The 17,636-nt window shown below is 39.2% G+C and overlaps 1 protein-coding gene across 7 annotated transcripts in view; it reads right to left on the bottom strand.

Annotated features, from left to right (window-relative positions):
- Window positions 1-17,367, bottom strand: part of Dpy19l3 (dpy-19 like C-mannosyltransferase 3) — an 82,763-nt gene extending 65,396 nt beyond the window's left edge. The window contains exons 1-3 of one of the 7 annotated variants that reach the window (XM_047527142.1): window positions 17,208-17,367; window positions 15,306-15,447; window positions 12,356-12,489 (exon numbers count right to left, since the gene is read on the bottom strand). In XM_047527142.1, coding sequence (XP_047383098.1) covers window positions 12,356-12,489; window positions 15,306-15,408 — 237 coding nt within the window. In that variant the 5' untranslated portion in view covers window positions 15,409-15,447; window positions 17,208-17,367. Of the gene's footprint in view, window positions 1-12,355; window positions 12,490-15,305; window positions 15,448-15,534; window positions 15,553-16,737; window positions 17,061-17,207 lie in introns of those variants that run through there. The other 6 variants (XM_047527144.1, XM_047527148.1, XM_047527141.1 and 3 more) reach the window with 6 other exon arrangements.
- Between the last annotated feature and the right edge of the window lie 269 nt (window positions 17,368-17,636).

Raw genomic sequence — 17,636 nt, 5'->3', positions numbered from 1 at the left:
ATTTCTTTCAGTCTTTTGGTATTGTTTCTAAGAAATCTTGTCCTACTTCAAGGTCATGAAGATTTATTTATATTTTCTTCTTAAATGTTTTATAGTTTTAGACATTTAGGTCTATGACCTAAATTTTGATTCTTATGTATGGTGTGAGGAAGGGGTCCAACTTCAATAAGGGGTCCACACCATTTGTTAAAAAGACTATTCTTTCTCCATTTAATTGTCTTGGTACTCTTAATAAAATCAATTGAAATATATAAGGGTTTATTTCTGAACTCTCACTTTTATTTTGTCAGTTTGTATAACTATCTTTATGCCACTATCACACTGTCTTGATTATTACAGCTTTGTAGTAGGTTTTGAAATCATGAATTTTGAGTCTTCCAACTTTGTTCTTCTTTTTCATAATTGGTGTGGTTATCTGGGTACCCTGAGTTTCCAAATAGATTTTAGGATCAGTGTGTCAATTTCTGTGAAAAGTTCACCTGGAATTAGAAAGGGATCACACTGAACTTGTAGATCAACTCAAGGAATGCTACCCTTTTAACTGTCTTCTGATTCACAAACGTAGTATAAGTTCCATGCTCATGTTAAATTTATTCCTTTTATCCTTCTCATTGCTATTGCAGACAGAATTGTTCTCTTAATTTCATTTTTGGTTTGCTCATGATTACTATATAGAAACACAATTTCTGTATTATTGATCTTGTGTCCTGCAGTCTTTCTGAATTAATTTATTAGTTTTAGTAAGTTTTTAGTGGGTTTTATATACAAGACCTCAACATCTACAGCTTTACTTCTTCCTTGCCTAAGTTTCTTTGGAACCCCTAGGAATGATACAGATGGAGAGAGCGGTCATCCTTTTCTTGTGCCCCATCTTAGAGGGAAAGCTCTCAGTCTTTCACCATTGAGTATGTTGGCTTGAGGGACAGGTACCCTTTATGAGGTTGAAGTTCCCTTGTATTCCTAGCAGGCTGAGTGTTTTCACATCCACAAGGAGGGATATTGAATTTTGCCAAAAGCTTTTCCACTGTCATCCAAGATGACTGCATGGCTTTTCTCCTTTATTTTACTGAAGTGGTGGGCTCAACTGATCTCTTCCTTTTTCAAGTTATACATGCTCTAAGGAAATACTACTTTTTTTTTTTTCAAATACTTTGTGTCTTTTGCAGTACTGATATGGCAAATGAATATGTGAATAGGTTTCCCAACGATATCTTTTGCAATCTTGGCATCAAAATGACTTGTTCACGGGGTATCATACATCTAATGAGCTACTGAATTCACTTTTTTAGCAGTATAGTCTTTAATATACATATGCAGGACTTGCCTCTGAGTTTCATTCTTTAAATATTATTTGGATTATATACTACCTACTTTCATTATTCATTGACTCCTTATTTGCAATTTTGCCTACTCGCTAAAATTTATTTGTAATGATAAAGTCAACAAAATCAATATTTGGACTGGGCATGGTGGCACATGCCTGTAGTCCCAGTGGTTTGGAGGCTGAGGCAGGAGGATCCTGAGTTCAAAGCCAGCCTTGGCAAAGGCAAGGCACTAAGCAACTCAGTGAGATTCTGTCTCTAAATAAAATACGAAATAGGGCTGGGGATATGGCTCAGTGGTCAAGTGTCCCTGAATTCAATCCCCAGTACCCCACACTCCCGAAAAATCAATACTTGTAGTGTTTTTTGCAATACTTGTAGTGTTTTTAGCAGTCATTTGTGGACAGACATGAAAAACTAGTCTTCAATCACTCATTTGTAGTGCCGGAGAAACTGTGAAAAATTCAAGTTGTCCAGTGTTCAGGGTTCCCGGTTGTGGTTGGCTTCTTTTCTTCAGCTGTCATACAGGATGACAAGACCATGAAGACAGAAGATGTCAGGGTAGCCTGGTATGAGAAGCTCCAGCTTTGGGGCCAGCTAGAGGGGATCTGAATTCCAACCCTAGCAAAATTAGCAGGGCAGACTCAGGCCAGTCACTTAATGGTTCTGAGTCTCAACTTCCCTTTTGTAAAACAAGAAGAATCTATCAGGATGGGTTTTCAGCACTTAAGACTACCATCTACATGTGATGTGTGTGTATATATGCATATATGTGTGTATGTGTATAAGCACATGATCTCCTCTAGAAAAGGTTCAGTATTCACTAATTCCATGTCCTCAGCCACTCTACAGAAGGTAACTGCTATAAGGTGTCAGTGTTCTGCCTACTTTATAAAAATGTTTCTGGAATTTTCTTCCTCTTCTATGTCCTAGAATGGTTCAAACAGTACTAGAGCATTTTAATTCTTTATGAGTTTGATAAAATTCCTGCACAAAATCAGTGGAATCTGATATTTTTAGGGGTAGGGGATGGGAGATCTTTATCAAGTTTTCCCTATTACATCTACAGAAATGATATTCTCTGGGATCACTCTAGGTAATTTATATTACTAGAAAAAATCATCCACTTCATTCAAGACCTCTAATTTGCAGAGAATCAAACAAAATAGTCTCTTGTGGCTCTTTCCCACTTCATGGTGTCTGTAGTTATTCTTAGTTACTGTTATCTCATAATCTCTGTAATTATTTTTTATTTTGGTATTTCAACTTCCTTACTGCCCTCCCACCTTTGTGTCTGAGGGTAAATAATGTTTTAGTTTTCACCCAATAACCGTTTATGACATGTTTTCCTATTTTCCAGCTTAGTAATTTTGTCTCATACCTTTATCCCTCCTTCTGTTACTAGATTTTCTTCACTTTCCAATTTCTGAGGAATAGTTAATTCATTTATGCTTATTCATTCTTACTCTATAATATATTTAAAGCTACATATTTACTGAGTATTGCTCTATCTGTTCCATAATCCTAAAATGTAGTTTTCGTCCTTTTCTAGATTTCATTTATAATTTTGAAAAATTCATTTTTAATTTCTTCTTGATCCAAGAGTTATTTAAGAACTACTTTTAAATTTCTAGTGAGGATTTTATTTTGTTTTAGAGGCAACTTTTATTTAAATGAATGAATAAATTAACAAAAAAGAACACCGAGTCTGTGACATTATTCCAAGACAGAAACCAGTGTTTTTATTTTATTAGGTAAGTAAAGGCCATTTGTATTCAGTTGTCTAAAAATGTTTGGGTACATTTGTGTCAGCATATTTTGTGTCATGCTTTTTGAAACTAATCTTTCACTATATGATCTGTGTCTGCTTGGTATTCTCTGCATGTGTGTTTCTTTTAATTTGGGAAGCTTACCTTTTTGCTCTAGGGGTTACTTTATAACTATAACTTAATTATCTCCATGCCTAGTACAATTGACTTTCCATAATGAGTCGTGACAATCTTACGATGTCTACACTCATCCCCTGCCCAGTTATACATTATTTTTTTAAGAATTAAAAAAATCTGTTGTTGTCTATGGATCTTTATTTTACTTATATGCAGTGCTGAGAATAGAACTCAGTGCCTCACACACGCTAGGCAAGAGCTGTACCACTAAGCTACAACCCCAGACCTTGATGATTTTTTTCTTGGAGTTTTCTTTCATATATACTATATCTCTATTTCAGTTTTAAATAGAATTTTTTGACCTCTAATAAGAGAGAGACATCAGGATTTCTCCATATTCCTTTACTTTCTTTTTCCATCTCTTTCTTAATTTGTAATGCTCTACTATTATTACATTACACAGTTACAATATTATTACACATTAACATATTGTGAAAACTGTTTATATCAAATATAAACAGTATTAAAGATTATCCCAGTTTCATTTTATCATTTTTACCTAGTCTCAATCCCACAGTAAATAAATTTGAGCTTGGCACACCTATAATTACAGCTGAGGCAGGAGGATCATGAGTTTTACGTTAGTCTGGGCAACATTAGCAAGATCTAATCTCAAAAAAAAAAAAAAAAAAAAAAAAAAGGGCTGGGGATTTAGCTCAGTGGCCAAGCACCCCTGGGTTCAATCCCTAGTACCACAAAAATAAATGAATGAATAAATAAATTAATTAATTAAATAAACAAATAAAAATTAAGCCCCACTGATAAGTTTTTCTGCTCTAGTTTTACAGTATCTCTCAGCTGGATTTTCTTCTTCCAATTTCTTCAAGTATTCTTAAATACATATATATGTATGTATGTGTGTGTGTGTGTATGTATGCATGTATATATGTGTATATATATATATAAAGGATCAAAAGAGTTTGTACACTGCCTTTACACATGATGGAATGACTAAGTTAAAATGTAGCAATCACTTTAAGTATTTTGCAGGCAGTACTCAATGGCCTTTGAGCATTAAATGTTACCATGGAAAATTTGGAAGCCAGTTTGACCACTGTCTCCCCTTAAAGGTAACTAGACCTTTATGTTGGTAATGTCCAGAAGTTTCTTTAAGTCTTGCAATTTCATAGCTAAATTATGCTAATGATTTTTCTAAGTCAATATTTTTCTGGGACCTACTTTGCTCTTTTACTTTGTAGTTTCAAATTTTCTTTTATTTTGGGGAAGTTTCCTTGAATAATTTCTTTGTAGTATATGTGTGTGTGTGTGTGTGTGTGTGTGTGTGTTTTTCCTGTTTCGTTGTTTTGTTTCTCTGATTTTGGGACACAAATTATATATGTTTGCTGTTCTTTGTCTTCCTTGGCTGTCACTTTGTCTCTAATACTTTTAACTTTATTAATTTCACTTCTTTTTATTTACTCTCATCAGTTCTACACAATACTTCTCTTTCTGTGCTTTCTGCAGATTCTGGTCTTGGGTGAGTTGCACCGAATATGGTCATGATATCCATGATATCTATTGAGGTTAGACTTTTTTTGTACTGGTGATTGAACCCAGGGGTACTTAACCACTAAGCCACATCCCTAGCCCTTTTTTGAGACAGGGTCTTGCTAAGTTGCTTGGGGCCTCACTAAATTGCTGAGGCTGGCTTTGAACTTGGGATCCTTCTGCCTCAGCCTCTGGAGTTGCTGGGATTACAGGCACATGACACCACATCCAGTTTAGACTTTTTAATTTCATTTCTTGTCTAAGTTCTGCCAGCATGCTCCATTTCCTTTTGTTATCTTTCTATAACTCCATCTAGAAAGTATATACCTTCCTGTGTCTCTGCTTAGAATTCATCTTCCACAGTGGCAAACACTTTATTGTCTCTCTTTTTTTTTTTTTTTTTTTTTTTTTGGGTGCTGGGGATTGAACCCAGGGCCTTGTGCTTACAAGGCAAGCACTCTACCAACTGAGCTATCTCCCCAGCCCCCGAACACTTTAGGTCATAATTTTCATGTCTCTGCTGTAAGATTTTTCTGATGTCTCTTCTTCATCAACCACTTGTTCTTGGTTTTTCCTTCCCTCTTTACTTACAGCATCACTCTACAGACCTTGTGCTAATTCCTTCCCAATTATTTGTCTTTTCTGAGCACGGCAAGTTCTTACTACCCCAACTACCTGTATGGGCAAGTTCACATAGGGGAGAGTGAGAGATGTAACTCAGGTCAGTGAGAAATTTCCTTAGGATATCAGATAGTTTACAAGACAGTATTTGGTCTTTTTCTTAATTTAGTCAACAGAGATTAACAGCTTTAGGGTTGTTCCGATTCCAAGTTGTATCTCTTTATTCCGATTCTTTTAAGATCCACTTCCCATCACTATGGCCTGTCTCCATGATGACTCTTCAGTCTGCCTGGCTTGCTTCTTCTGTACACAAGGAGAAGCTTCTGTCATTGCTCCTCCCACCCATTCCCATGTCCTAGTCAAGGGATGGTTGGTTTTTACCCTTTGGGATACAACAGGAACTTAGGAAGACTGTGTTTTGCCAGCTTCAGCTGAAATCTGCAGCCTGGAGAGTCCTCTTTTAGGATCTTTTACACGTCTTTGAGTTTTACTGGATTTGGCTGCCTTCCAGATTACAGGCCTTTCTTAGTTTCATCGAAGATGGGCTGGGAGTACCTCTCAATGGTAGAGACTGCGTTGCTTTGCATGTGCGAGACCCTAGATTCAATCTCAAACATTAAAAAAAATAGAAGAAGATGGAATCTGACCACCTTCATTTTCTTTAATTGCTCTGAGGTAATTCCAAGAAAGGAGCATATTTGCACTGCCACTTTAAAGTGAGATGTTAAATAAGCAATTTCAGGACTTTAACACCATAGTTAGAAACACTCTAACTCCCCCAAATTGGGGATCACGGACATAGTGAAATAACAAAGGTATAAAAACTTCAAAAATAAAAAATTATATAACCATAATAATTTACAAAATAACTGTGAAAGCTTTATGAAGTTATGGAATAATTCACGGGAAAATATATAACATTAGAAAAATCAAATTATAAAACAATATTAGGGTCATAAATAAATAAAAAATACACACACACACACACACACACACACACACACAAAAATAGGATGAAGAATGGAAGGAAAAAATAAAAACTTTTTATTTTTTTGCAGTGCTAGGAGTCAAACCCAGGGCCTTGTCTTGCTAGTCAAGTGCTCCACACTGTGCTCTATTCCCAGCCCTGAAAACATTCTTGATAAGAGCACTGAGTATTAAGCAGTGTTTTCTGTTTTAAAATCTGTGTCACTGCCACAGCACAGTTTGTACACTACCCCCACCACCACCAACAACAAAACAGAATACATGTTATTAATAAAAAGGAAGACCATATCGATCTTGTACTGTAGCATCTACACACAGCAATCACTGGAATGCACAGCCTGGCTTCCTACTTGCAGCACCGAGGACATCCTCTCCCTGGAGGCAAGCTTCACAAGCTGCACCCTCCTGCTCCAGCGCCAAGCCGAATCTTTCACAGCAGCCAGCAGACTCCCTCTCTCTGCCTTCCCTCCTCCTCACAACCCCAGAGGTCAACTCTACTCCAAACAGACCGTTATTTACTTAGCACTGATAATGTGCCAGGCATTAAGGGCAGCAACGGCAGGAAGAACATGCGCCTTGCCCTTTTAGTTTGTTTTGTTTATAATAAAGGGTAGTGAAAAAGCAGGATGCATTTAAAGGACAATTTAGAACTAAAGTGTTTGGGCTCTGGAGATGGCCAGATTAAGTAAAATATGTACAATTGTACCTGAAGCAGTGCCAAGCACAGAGCAGACATTCAATAAAGGATATTTTAAAAAAACTCTAATACCTTCAATTTCCCAGCAAGGGAAATAAAACACAATGGTTAAGATAGGAGGAAAATAGTTTTTTAATTTAAAAAATAAGCTGAGAAAGGATACCACATACACATTTTCTATAACCATTTAAACCTGTATATTTTCTTTCAAGTGTCTGCTTCAGGGTTTCCATTTTTTTAAACATTAAAATTGCAACGAACATTGAAAACATCATTTTGAATTCAAAAACTCAACGTATGACTTGTCTATTTTATAAGCAATTTTTTTTACCTTCTGAATAATTACAACTGATTCAAGGTATTCAAAATAAAACCAAAGTATTTTCATTAACAAGAGACTAGTAATTTTGATAAGAGTAAGTTATAAACCACAAATATGAAGGGATAACAGATTCACCCTTTTCAAAGACTTCCTAATTCCCCAGTATGAACATGGTGTAAATTTTGAGTTAATTTATGAAGACTCATATGCTCTGAACATGAGCTTTTCCTTTGACTAAGTACGTAAGGTCGCTGATCAGTAATGGTTATGATTTTTATTATTTACAGACAGAAAATTAATGTTAAAATAAGATTACGTTTTAAAATTAAAGTTGAAATAAAAGTTAAATAAAAAGTTCCCAAGTTGCACTAGTTACATTTTGAATGTTCAGCAGCCATATGTGGCTTATGCCTACTATAAGAGACAGTGCAGAAATAAAACATTGCCTTTATTCCAGGGAGTTCAACTGAACAATGCTGAATAGATTGTCTACACAGAAAAATAACCTGGATGTTTATGTAGAGGTATCAAGCTTGAGAAATGGTAACCACATCAGAGGACGCCTCTTATGATGTGGGGGTCGGCGGGGGTTCGCGGTATGAGGTACCACTTGAAAAAAGGGAAAAGACTCACTAAGACTCTGAGCTCAATTGTAGCTCAGCTTTCAGGGGACAGGGTGGTGGGTGGGGAGAAACCTGTTAGAGGATATGCCAGTTTCATGGCTTCCCAGATGGCATCTGAGGCACAGACAGAAGCTGGCCTTGGTTCTCTTTCTTTTCTCATGCTACACATTTCTGCAACAATCTCGCCCACACATCTACAAGCTGGTAATATGAAAATGTCCATTCCCAACACAGATGGGCCTCCTGCCTTCATAGCCATAAACCCGGCTTCCCTTACTCCCTGTCTTTACTTGGATTGCTGTGAAAGTGCCTCCCTGCATAAGCAAACCCGAGCTCATCAACTTCTGCCTTGGCCTCTGTGTAGTAAAGAATTTGGCTGGTCTTTGTCCCTGGGTCCCGGGAGGTAGCCTCTAAACTCTAGGAATAAAACACTGGACTGTTCTTTGTCCTCAGTTCCTAGGAAGCAGCCTTTAAATACGTGGAATCTGAGGGATAAGAGTCTCTCTGTTATTTGAGATGCATTCTGCAGACCACATCTGACAGCTGTGCTAATAGGTGACCCAGGGCAGAGGATGGCCTGGCCAGTGAATAGAGGGTCAGGAGGACTCTGATTCACACGGTGTCAGTCCAACCTGTGGAGGTGGGGAATGGAGATTGAGATCAACCCTTTGGTCAATGATTCAATCAATCTGGCCTACATAATGAAACCCCACTGGAAGCTGGACACTTGATGCTCAGGTATTTTGCAATACCCTATAATAATGTCACGCGGTGATGTGCCAAGAGGGTAATGCAGCCTGACTCCACAGGAAAAGGACAATGGAAGCTTTGATTTGCATCTCTTCCTTTGGCTGGTTCCAGCTTGCATCCTTTTGCTATTATGACACTAATCTCAAGTATGACGCTTTCCCAAGTTCTCCAGAGTTGTTCTTGTGGATTACAGGATGCCAGCTATTCAGAACTGAGGGTCCCCAGGAACCTCCAAACCTCCAACTGCAGTCTGAAGTGGGGGCAGTTCTGTGGACTCTGTGAAGCCTGTCCTAACTCTGGGTGGCTGGAGTCAGAAGTCACTGCACTCTCCAGAACCGCTCCTCCCAGTGTTCACGGTCACAGAGAATGGCATCTGCATCCATCTACCATGTACCCATGGTACAAAGCAGGCCGTCACTGGCCATTCTTCCCTCTCGATCCCCTCCCCCGCAAGCAACAAATCACACATCCTTCCGAGTCTTACTGATAAGTCTTGGCTCTGTTCACTTCTCTCCAGTTCCCTCCAGCCTGTGACGCCCAACGTGACAGATCTTCCCCTTCCTGTGCTGTTCTTCTCACTGCTCATGAAATTCTGGCCACAGGTGCCTTCTGTCTGATTCTAGACTTGTCGAATTTATTCCTACTGTAAGCCTTCCCGCATGCTGTTTCCTCTGCTCTGACTATTCTCACCGGTCTCTACCTAGCTGCTCCTCATCACTTCGGCCTTGTTTTACATGACGCGTCCTCAAAGTGGCCTGTTTCACTCCCCACTTCCAAGTAGCTTTCTAGTGACTATCTCATCATCCTGTTTGATTTCCACTACAGCTTATTTTTGATTTTTTTTCTTCCTCATCAGAATTAAGTTCCATATATTCCAGGGCCTAAAAGAATATCTGGCACACAGAAGATGATCATTTACTGAATACCTTAATTAGATATTCAGATCTTACTGAATCTGCAGAACTTGAATATCTCAGCAGCTTCCTCTGACTTTTGTTTTGCCCTCCAAATCTGCTCTGCACACTGTAGCCTGAGCCATCGTTTTAAAACACCAAAATGACAACATCACTAAAAACAGGGCTCACTACTGTATTCACAGAGCTCTTTCTCCGGGACACAAAGCATAGGTCTTCAGGATCTGGCCTGTTACCACTCCTGGTCTGTCCCCATCGATACAGTCGTGCTGCACTATGGCCAACACTTGACGCCAGGCTCTCTTGCCCCTTGGATTTCCTGTAAATGGCTCTCTTCTATGACAATCACCTCTCCTCCTTAGTTTGCCTTGCTAATTCATGCTTCATGTCTCCTCGATCATCACTTCCTCTAGAAAACCTTCCCTGACCTCCCATGGTCCAATCAGGCTGCCCACTCCTCTGTGTTCCCATAGTGCTCTCTGTCCCATCCATCATATGATTGATTTGGGATATCTTATAACTGTTTGGATACTTGCCTGTATCCTCAAGAGTGCAGCCCCTTAGGGGCAAGGCCTTATCTTATTCAGTGGTACGTTACCATAAGCAAAGAGTCTGTGGGCACACTGTAGGTGCATAATATATATTTATTGAATTCATTCATTACATTGGAAAATTTGCTGGCAAATTCAGATTTCTTTATTCCTTCCATGCTCCCCATAGAGTTTAAATCAATGTTCTCAGAACAGGCACTCGGTAAATACTGGGTAAAAGTAAAATGATTTCCTTAATGCAGTGAAAGTAAAGAGAAAAATCAAGGATGCTCAGGTTTCTTAATAATACAATATGCTTTTTTAAGGATGCTAACAAGGCCACTAATAAGTTTCAAGTTAAAGAGTTAGACTTACAGTTTATAATTAAGTTGTATGATCTCTTTCAACATGTCTCCTTTCTATACTGCTGCTAACATTTAATTGTGGCTATATGCTCATAGAGGGATATTTCAGCCTTTATTCAAAATACCTATGTTAATAAATAAGCACTGCATTCCTTAATTGTAGGAAATTTGTTTAAAAGTGCTCCATTATAAAGATATGAATGAGTAAAATTTCTCTTGGCAAGAAAACCCAACCACATGTTACTGAAGGATACGAATTATTAGTCTTTGTTATCATGATAATTTGCATAAAAATATGTACATAGATATATGTCCTATCCATAAAGTAATCCACCAGTTTTTAAAACAAATGTGCTGGAAGTTATTCATATTATACGTGTCATTCCAAGTAGTCTCCTTTGGGGACTTATTCCCATAATAGGATCAAAGCTCAAAGTGTTTTAGGAACTCTTCGGGAAATGACATTATATCTGCATCCATGCTTTTGAACGTCCTCGTGAATGACAAATCTTCAACTTTGAAGGTGAATATTTACCTCTGCAAGCAACTAGTGAGTAGAAACAGTACTCACTAGTACACAAGATTACAGATCATGATATACTGAACCAAAAACTAGGTATAGCTGGGTCAAAAACACTGGCAATGTATAAGCTTCCTTGCATAAAGTTATATGCTTGTTCTGAAAACAATGCCAAGAGAGGTTCTGGAAATGCGAGAGAGACAGAATAAAGCACTATTTAAAAGAAACAATGCTTATGGAGTCATAGACCCTTGTAAAAATCTGATGAAAATTATGGCTCGCCTGCCCTCTCAAATTTACATATAATAACAGAGAAGTTTAAACATACTGAGCTCCATCTATGTGGCCAGATTAAAACCCCATGGTTTAGAACAGTAGCTTTTAGCCAGGAATGGTGGTGTATGCCTATATTCCAGCAACTCAGTATGCTGAGGCAGAAAGATCCTAAGTTTGAGGCCAGCCCCTCAGCAACTTAGGCCCTAAGTAATTTATCAGGACACTGTCTCAAAATAAAAAAAATAAATAAAGGGCTGGGGATGTAGTTCAGTGGTAGAGTGCCCCTGAATTCAATCCTCAGTGACAAAAAAGAAAGAAAGAAAAAAAGGTACACTTTGTTTTTTCCTTTTACAACCAACAGGAAAAATAAGATTCATTTTCTACTGTGACTCAGTTTGAACATACATATATGCATACATACATAAGATCAAAATAAAAAGTTCACAAAACAATTTTCAACCATACCACATATGATAGTATTCTCTTGTATTCAAGAACAATGTTACTTACGATCGACTATACCAGTTTCACAATCCATTGTTTGAAATTACTAGTAGTTTACAGTAATTGCAGCATAACTAGAGTAAGTTAATGAAAAAGAGAAAATTCATTTGATTATAAAAATTCTGATATGTTATTTCAAAATAAAAAACACAAGTCTTTTTACTCTAGAGTCAAACCGTCTAAGAGATTAGATCTTTTATGTCAAAACTATACTATCTTGGGGCTAGGGATGTGGTTCAGTGGTAGAGCGCTCACCTAGTATGTGAGGCACTGGGTTCAATCCTCAGTACCGCATAAAAATAAATAAATAAAGATTGATCCAAAAACTAAAATATGTAAATAAATAAATAATACACACACACACACACACACACACACACACATATATTAACTATACTGTCTTAGGTCATTCATCCACATGGCTAATTACTGTAGACTCTGATGGTTAAATCATATAACAAAAAAAAAAAAAAAAAAAACAAACTCATACCTTAATATTAGAAAACCATAAATCGTTCTCATGTAAGGTGGCAAGGTAGACAGATGTAAGAAGTCCTATGCAAAGGGCAATGGTTCCACCAATTGTAAATGACAGAATCTTCCAAAATCTTCGGTTGGCACAACCTTTCAGAAAAATCAAATAGATAAATGAGTATAAGGAATTCAGCATTTCAAAGCTGTATTTTAGACTATAAAGTAAGTTAAATTCCAGCTGCCTGTTATTGATGTGAAGCCTCCCCTGCCCCAGAAGACACTAAAGGGCTCCTTTCTGTGATGCCACAGACTTATTTTCATTATCTCTTTTTTCTTTCTTTTTTTTTTTTTAAATATGGGGTCTCACTATGTTGCCCAGGCTGGTCTCAAATTCCTGGCCTGAACTGATCCTCTTGCCTCAGCCTCCCAAGTAGCTGGGGCCACAGGCATGCACCACTGTGCCTGGCTTATTTCCATTCTAATTTTTATCCCACTGTATATGTAACAGTTGTTCATTTTACCAACTAGAAAAAGAAAAAAGAAAAAGAGTTCCTCATAGCCAAGTACATTGTCTTATTCATCTTTAATGCCTAGGAACTATGCCTGGCATAGGTGAATAGTTAGAGTTCATATATGAAGTCGGCTAAAGGGAGGAATAAATGGGTTACAAGCCTAGGATGTAAATAATCTAGATGATCTACTTATAATTTGTAGATTATTCATTAAAACCTTCCAAAAAACTTGATTACTTAAAATTAAAAAAAAAAAACTCACAGGAAAAATAACCTTCTAACTTAAAGGAGATAGTTTAAATGTCTTTAATACTAGATGTTCTCAGGATAATAAAAAATGATGAATATTTCAGTGGGAAACAGATGATGCACAAAAGAAAAAAAAGGCTAATAAATGTAACAGACTGAAGAAAAGATGTTCAAATTCATCCAAATTTATTAGTGTTAGAGAAATGCAAATCAAAACAATGAACTATACTTTTTAAAACACTTGGCCAAGCCAGACACAGCAGTGCATGCCTCTAATCCCACTGGCTTAGGAGGCTGAGGCAGAAGAAGTGCACATTCAAAGCCACTTAGTGAGACCCTGTCTCAAAATAAAAAATTTAAAAACAAAAAACCAAAAAACTAAAAGAGTGTTGGGAATGTGGTTCAGTGACTGAATGGAGGCCCTCAGCCATTCTCAGCAACTTATGCCCCTGGGTTCAATTCCCGCTACCAAATTAAAAAAAAACAAAAAAAAAAACAAACAAACAAAAAAAAACTTGGTCAGTGTGGTAGCTTACAAATATTAATACTAGTTTGGAAAGGATATACTTTAAACAATTGACATCTCCAAACACTGCTGACAGAAAAACTAGTACCTTTCTGGAATGCAACATGGCAACAGGAATAAAAGCTACCAAGTAAGCATACCATTTGACCAGGAATTCCAAGTCGAGGCAATTACCCCAAGGAAATAACCAAAGTGTAAAACAAACATTTGACCACAAGGATATTTACCAAAATTCTATTTGTATTAGAAGAAGGTTAGAAAAACCATCCTAATACTCACCAACAAGGAAGTAGTTAAATAAATTATGCTACAGTTTCACAATGGAATATTATGCACCAATGACATTTTAAAAATATGCTTATAATACTAGTGACTTGGGTGGCTGAGACAGGGGGATCGCAAGTTTGAGGCCAGCCTCAGTAATTTAGTGAGACCCTGTCTCAAGATATAAAAATAAAAAGGGCTGGGGATATAGCTCAGTGGTAAAACACTTCTGGGTTAAATCCCCAGTACCATAAATAAATAAATAAATAAATAAACAAATTAATTTGTTTAAAAAATATATTGCTTGACTTACATGTTCATAACATAATAAGAGAAAAACAGCAACTTTCAAAAGAGCAGGTAGACCTGAATTCTGTAAAAGTACATACATATGATTGCTTATGGGTATACATGTGCAAGAACAACATTTAGACAGCAAGATAAATAGTGTCATCCAGGGTAATCATGGGATGGGTGAGTTTGGGGGGAGTGTTTTTTCCTTTTTTCACTCTTTTCTTTAGTTTTCAGGTTTTTTCTCCTGACATGAATAAATATTGCTTTGGTAAAAAAACAATCCCCAAAGTTGTGTTTAAATGTAAAACAACCAAATTTGAATTTGCATTGCATAAGGTCTCAGAAACTACTCTGTATTGTCTAAAATGTAGTAGATAGAAACAGCTGAGCTGAGTCACAAGACCTCCCAACACACATTTCTTTTCTTTTTTCAAACTGCTTCCTCAAATACGTACTGGCTGTCTGGTAAGAACTGACATGGCTGCAAAGAATATAAATTGTCAGATATTCAAAATGGCTGATAGGCTTGGAATTTTTCATGCTTACTTTTAAAATTCTGACTGTACTTAGGAAAGCAACTCAGAAGATAAAAAATCGGCAATTAATGCCATCTGATGTGTTGCTTAGTGAGTCTTCAGCATTATGTGAACAATTTATCAAGTTCTGATCACTTCCCTGTTCCCTCTCCAAAAATGGCAAATTTCAGGAATTCAACTGTGCATAAAGAATACAAATTTTTTCATTCATCTTTCAATGCTTTAATTAAATGAGAAACTCATTCAAGGTAGGCTGCTTATGGTAAACAACATTCACAAACAAGAAAAATAGGAATACACTAAAATCTGGATGGTGGGTAAAGTTTTACTCTAGAGTATCATAGGATCAGATCCACATAACCAACAAATTAATGAATACACAATAGACGAAGGGTTCTAATTAAAGCTCTTTCATCTAATTATAACTGTAAAACCAATATAATCTAATAGCAATCAGAATATTAGGAGGCTGGAACAAGGTTACTCAGTGGTTACGTCTCACAAAAATTTTACCCTATTAGAGTGATATTTTAATATGCAGAAATAAAAACAATTCAAATCACTGCTTTGATATAAATCACCTACCAGAAGACAATTTATTTTCCAACTTCACATTTTCTTTTTGGGCTGGAAAATCTTCAGAAACTTCTGTGGTTTTTACCTCTTTTCTTTGCCGGATGTACATCATGGTGTCAAAGACTTACGTGCATTGTTCTTCCAACCACTTCTACAAATAACAGAAATAAATTGCCCATCCATATGCCAGTCCCCTCTTCCCAACATACCCCTTGCTCATGTGTGCTTAAGTGACAACCTGGGCTGCTGTCCGTTGTTTAGCAGGCCCTTCCATTTTCTCATCCAAATCTCAGTCTTCAAATCTACATTCAAGATATAATATGAAAGATTTAACTCAACTCTATGAAGTGCTTGTTCTCCAGGTACTGCCAGAATTTAGGAATACAGGTGAGCTACATGGTTGCCCATTACCTTCCAGGAAGCCTTCTTGGATACTTCAGTCTGTGCTGATCTTTTCCTTCCCAGAGCCACAGCACTTGGCATACAATTTGTTGCATAATCACACACAGTTTCAGTTACATTCTTCCGTTCCATAGGCAAAAGATCTTTTGTATCTCCCACAGAACTGACCACGTGGGAGAGATTTAATAGTAAACTTGTTGTCAGCCAGATTTTAAAGAACTGAAACATTTTTTTTTTCTGTCTCTGAATTTTAACACCTGTGTTCTTTACAACAATTCATGCTGGAAGCTTTATGCCTCAGTGGTGATGACGGCGGGGGTGTGCCAATCAGGGCAACTGCTATCCCGGGGAGCAACAGTGGGAGTAAAGGAAGGGAGCAGCAGCCTAGTTTGGAAGCTGCAAGTAGGAGGCGGGGGTGTGGTGGCAGTGAGTAAGCTGGTTCTAGTCCCCCAGAACATCTTGCTTCACTTCTCTGAACAATGAGTAGCGTTTGCTAATTACTTATTAATATGATCAGTAGCCTGACATGATTGTTCCAACAGTTTATTAATTCCTAAAGGCAAACAGCTTACTCTGTGGAACAAAACTAACCAATAGGATACAATTCATTCATTCATTCATTCAAAAAACCCTGAGAAGGAAAACAGACTTAAGTTCTATGCCTTCAAGCACTGGAAAGAAGAAGCTGGAGCAGCGAGAGAGGAGTGTAGCAAAGTCGTACAGCCGGAGATGGGCATATTCCCCAAAATGGCTCAATCCTAGGGCCATGCCCTCTCTAAGGAGGAGAGGAGTTTTAAAGACATCAGTGTATATATTCTAATATGTTAAGACAGAAATTCTACAAATACTAAAAGTGTTAGTTATGTGTCTAGACTGCTGTAGTTTCACGAACTATGAAACAAAAGTTCCTCCAGCAAACGAAAAGGAATGCCATCTTAAACGTATGCAAAAGAACCTGCAAGCAATTCTTTATTAGTGAGAATGACTAGTACAGCAGTGCGCATCCTCTGGGCGCGGCAGGGCACTGTGCTCCGCTTACCTGCGCACCACACCCGAACAGCACCTGGCATCCCCATCTGATAGATAACCGGGCAGAGCCCGGCAGCTAAAGTTCAGGCGCTTTGCTCCAGCTCACCCAGGACGGCGAGTGGTCGCGGAGGTTCGAGCCCAAAACCCACGCCCTCCCTCCGCCCTCGTGGCCAACAGCAGATAGGTAGCTCCGCAAAGTTGCTCACGTCGGACTTTCAGCCTGGACCCTGCATTTCCGCCGCACATTCGCGTGCTCTGTCCCCTCCCGACGCCCAGAGTGCCACGGCCGCGCCTCCCGGACTGCGCGTCGCGACGGGGCGGGGCTGCCCGAGAGCCTTTCGGCCGTCGCCGCGGGATCCGGGAGACGCCACCAGGCAGGAGCAGCCGGCGCGCGCCCGCCCACCCCGCGGGACCTCTGGGGCCCGCCGCGAAAGCCTGGCGCCCGCGCGTCCCCTCGCGGCCCGACACGCAGCCACAGACCTGCGGTCTCAGCGGTCCTCACGCGCGACTCCGGTGGGCAAGGAAGCGGGCCAGGCTAGGCGGCGCCGAGGGCCGCGGGGGCGGGGCCTCACGACAGACCGCAGCGCGCGGCAGGGTCAGGGAGGACTGGGCAGCAGCGGAGCTTTGTGCAACACGGTAGAATGGGGGGCCGGGGGGGGGCGTCGGCAGACCCGGGAAAGGGGCGCGCCGGGGAGGCCGGTCTGCTACGGCTGCACCCATAGGTCCCAGAAGCTGCCTGTTAACGGGAGGCCCCACCCCCTCCCGCGCCGCCACTCCCCGTCTCGTGCGGCGCCGACCGGAAGGAAGCGGCGCACTTCCGCTCTCTGGTCCTGCCCAGCCTGTTGGCAGCTCGGGGAACAGTCAGCCAGCAGAGCGCTGGACTGGCGCCGCGGTCAGCGATTGGTAGAA

Source organism: Sciurus carolinensis, chromosome 16 (assembly GCF_902686445.1).
Source record: "Sciurus carolinensis chromosome 16, mSciCar1.2, whole genome shotgun sequence".
Lineage (NCBI taxonomy): Eukaryota > Metazoa > Chordata > Mammalia > Rodentia > Sciuridae > Sciurus > Sciurus carolinensis.
Note: the sequence above shows the minus strand (reverse complement) of the source record. Positions and strands in the feature narration are given on the sequence as shown.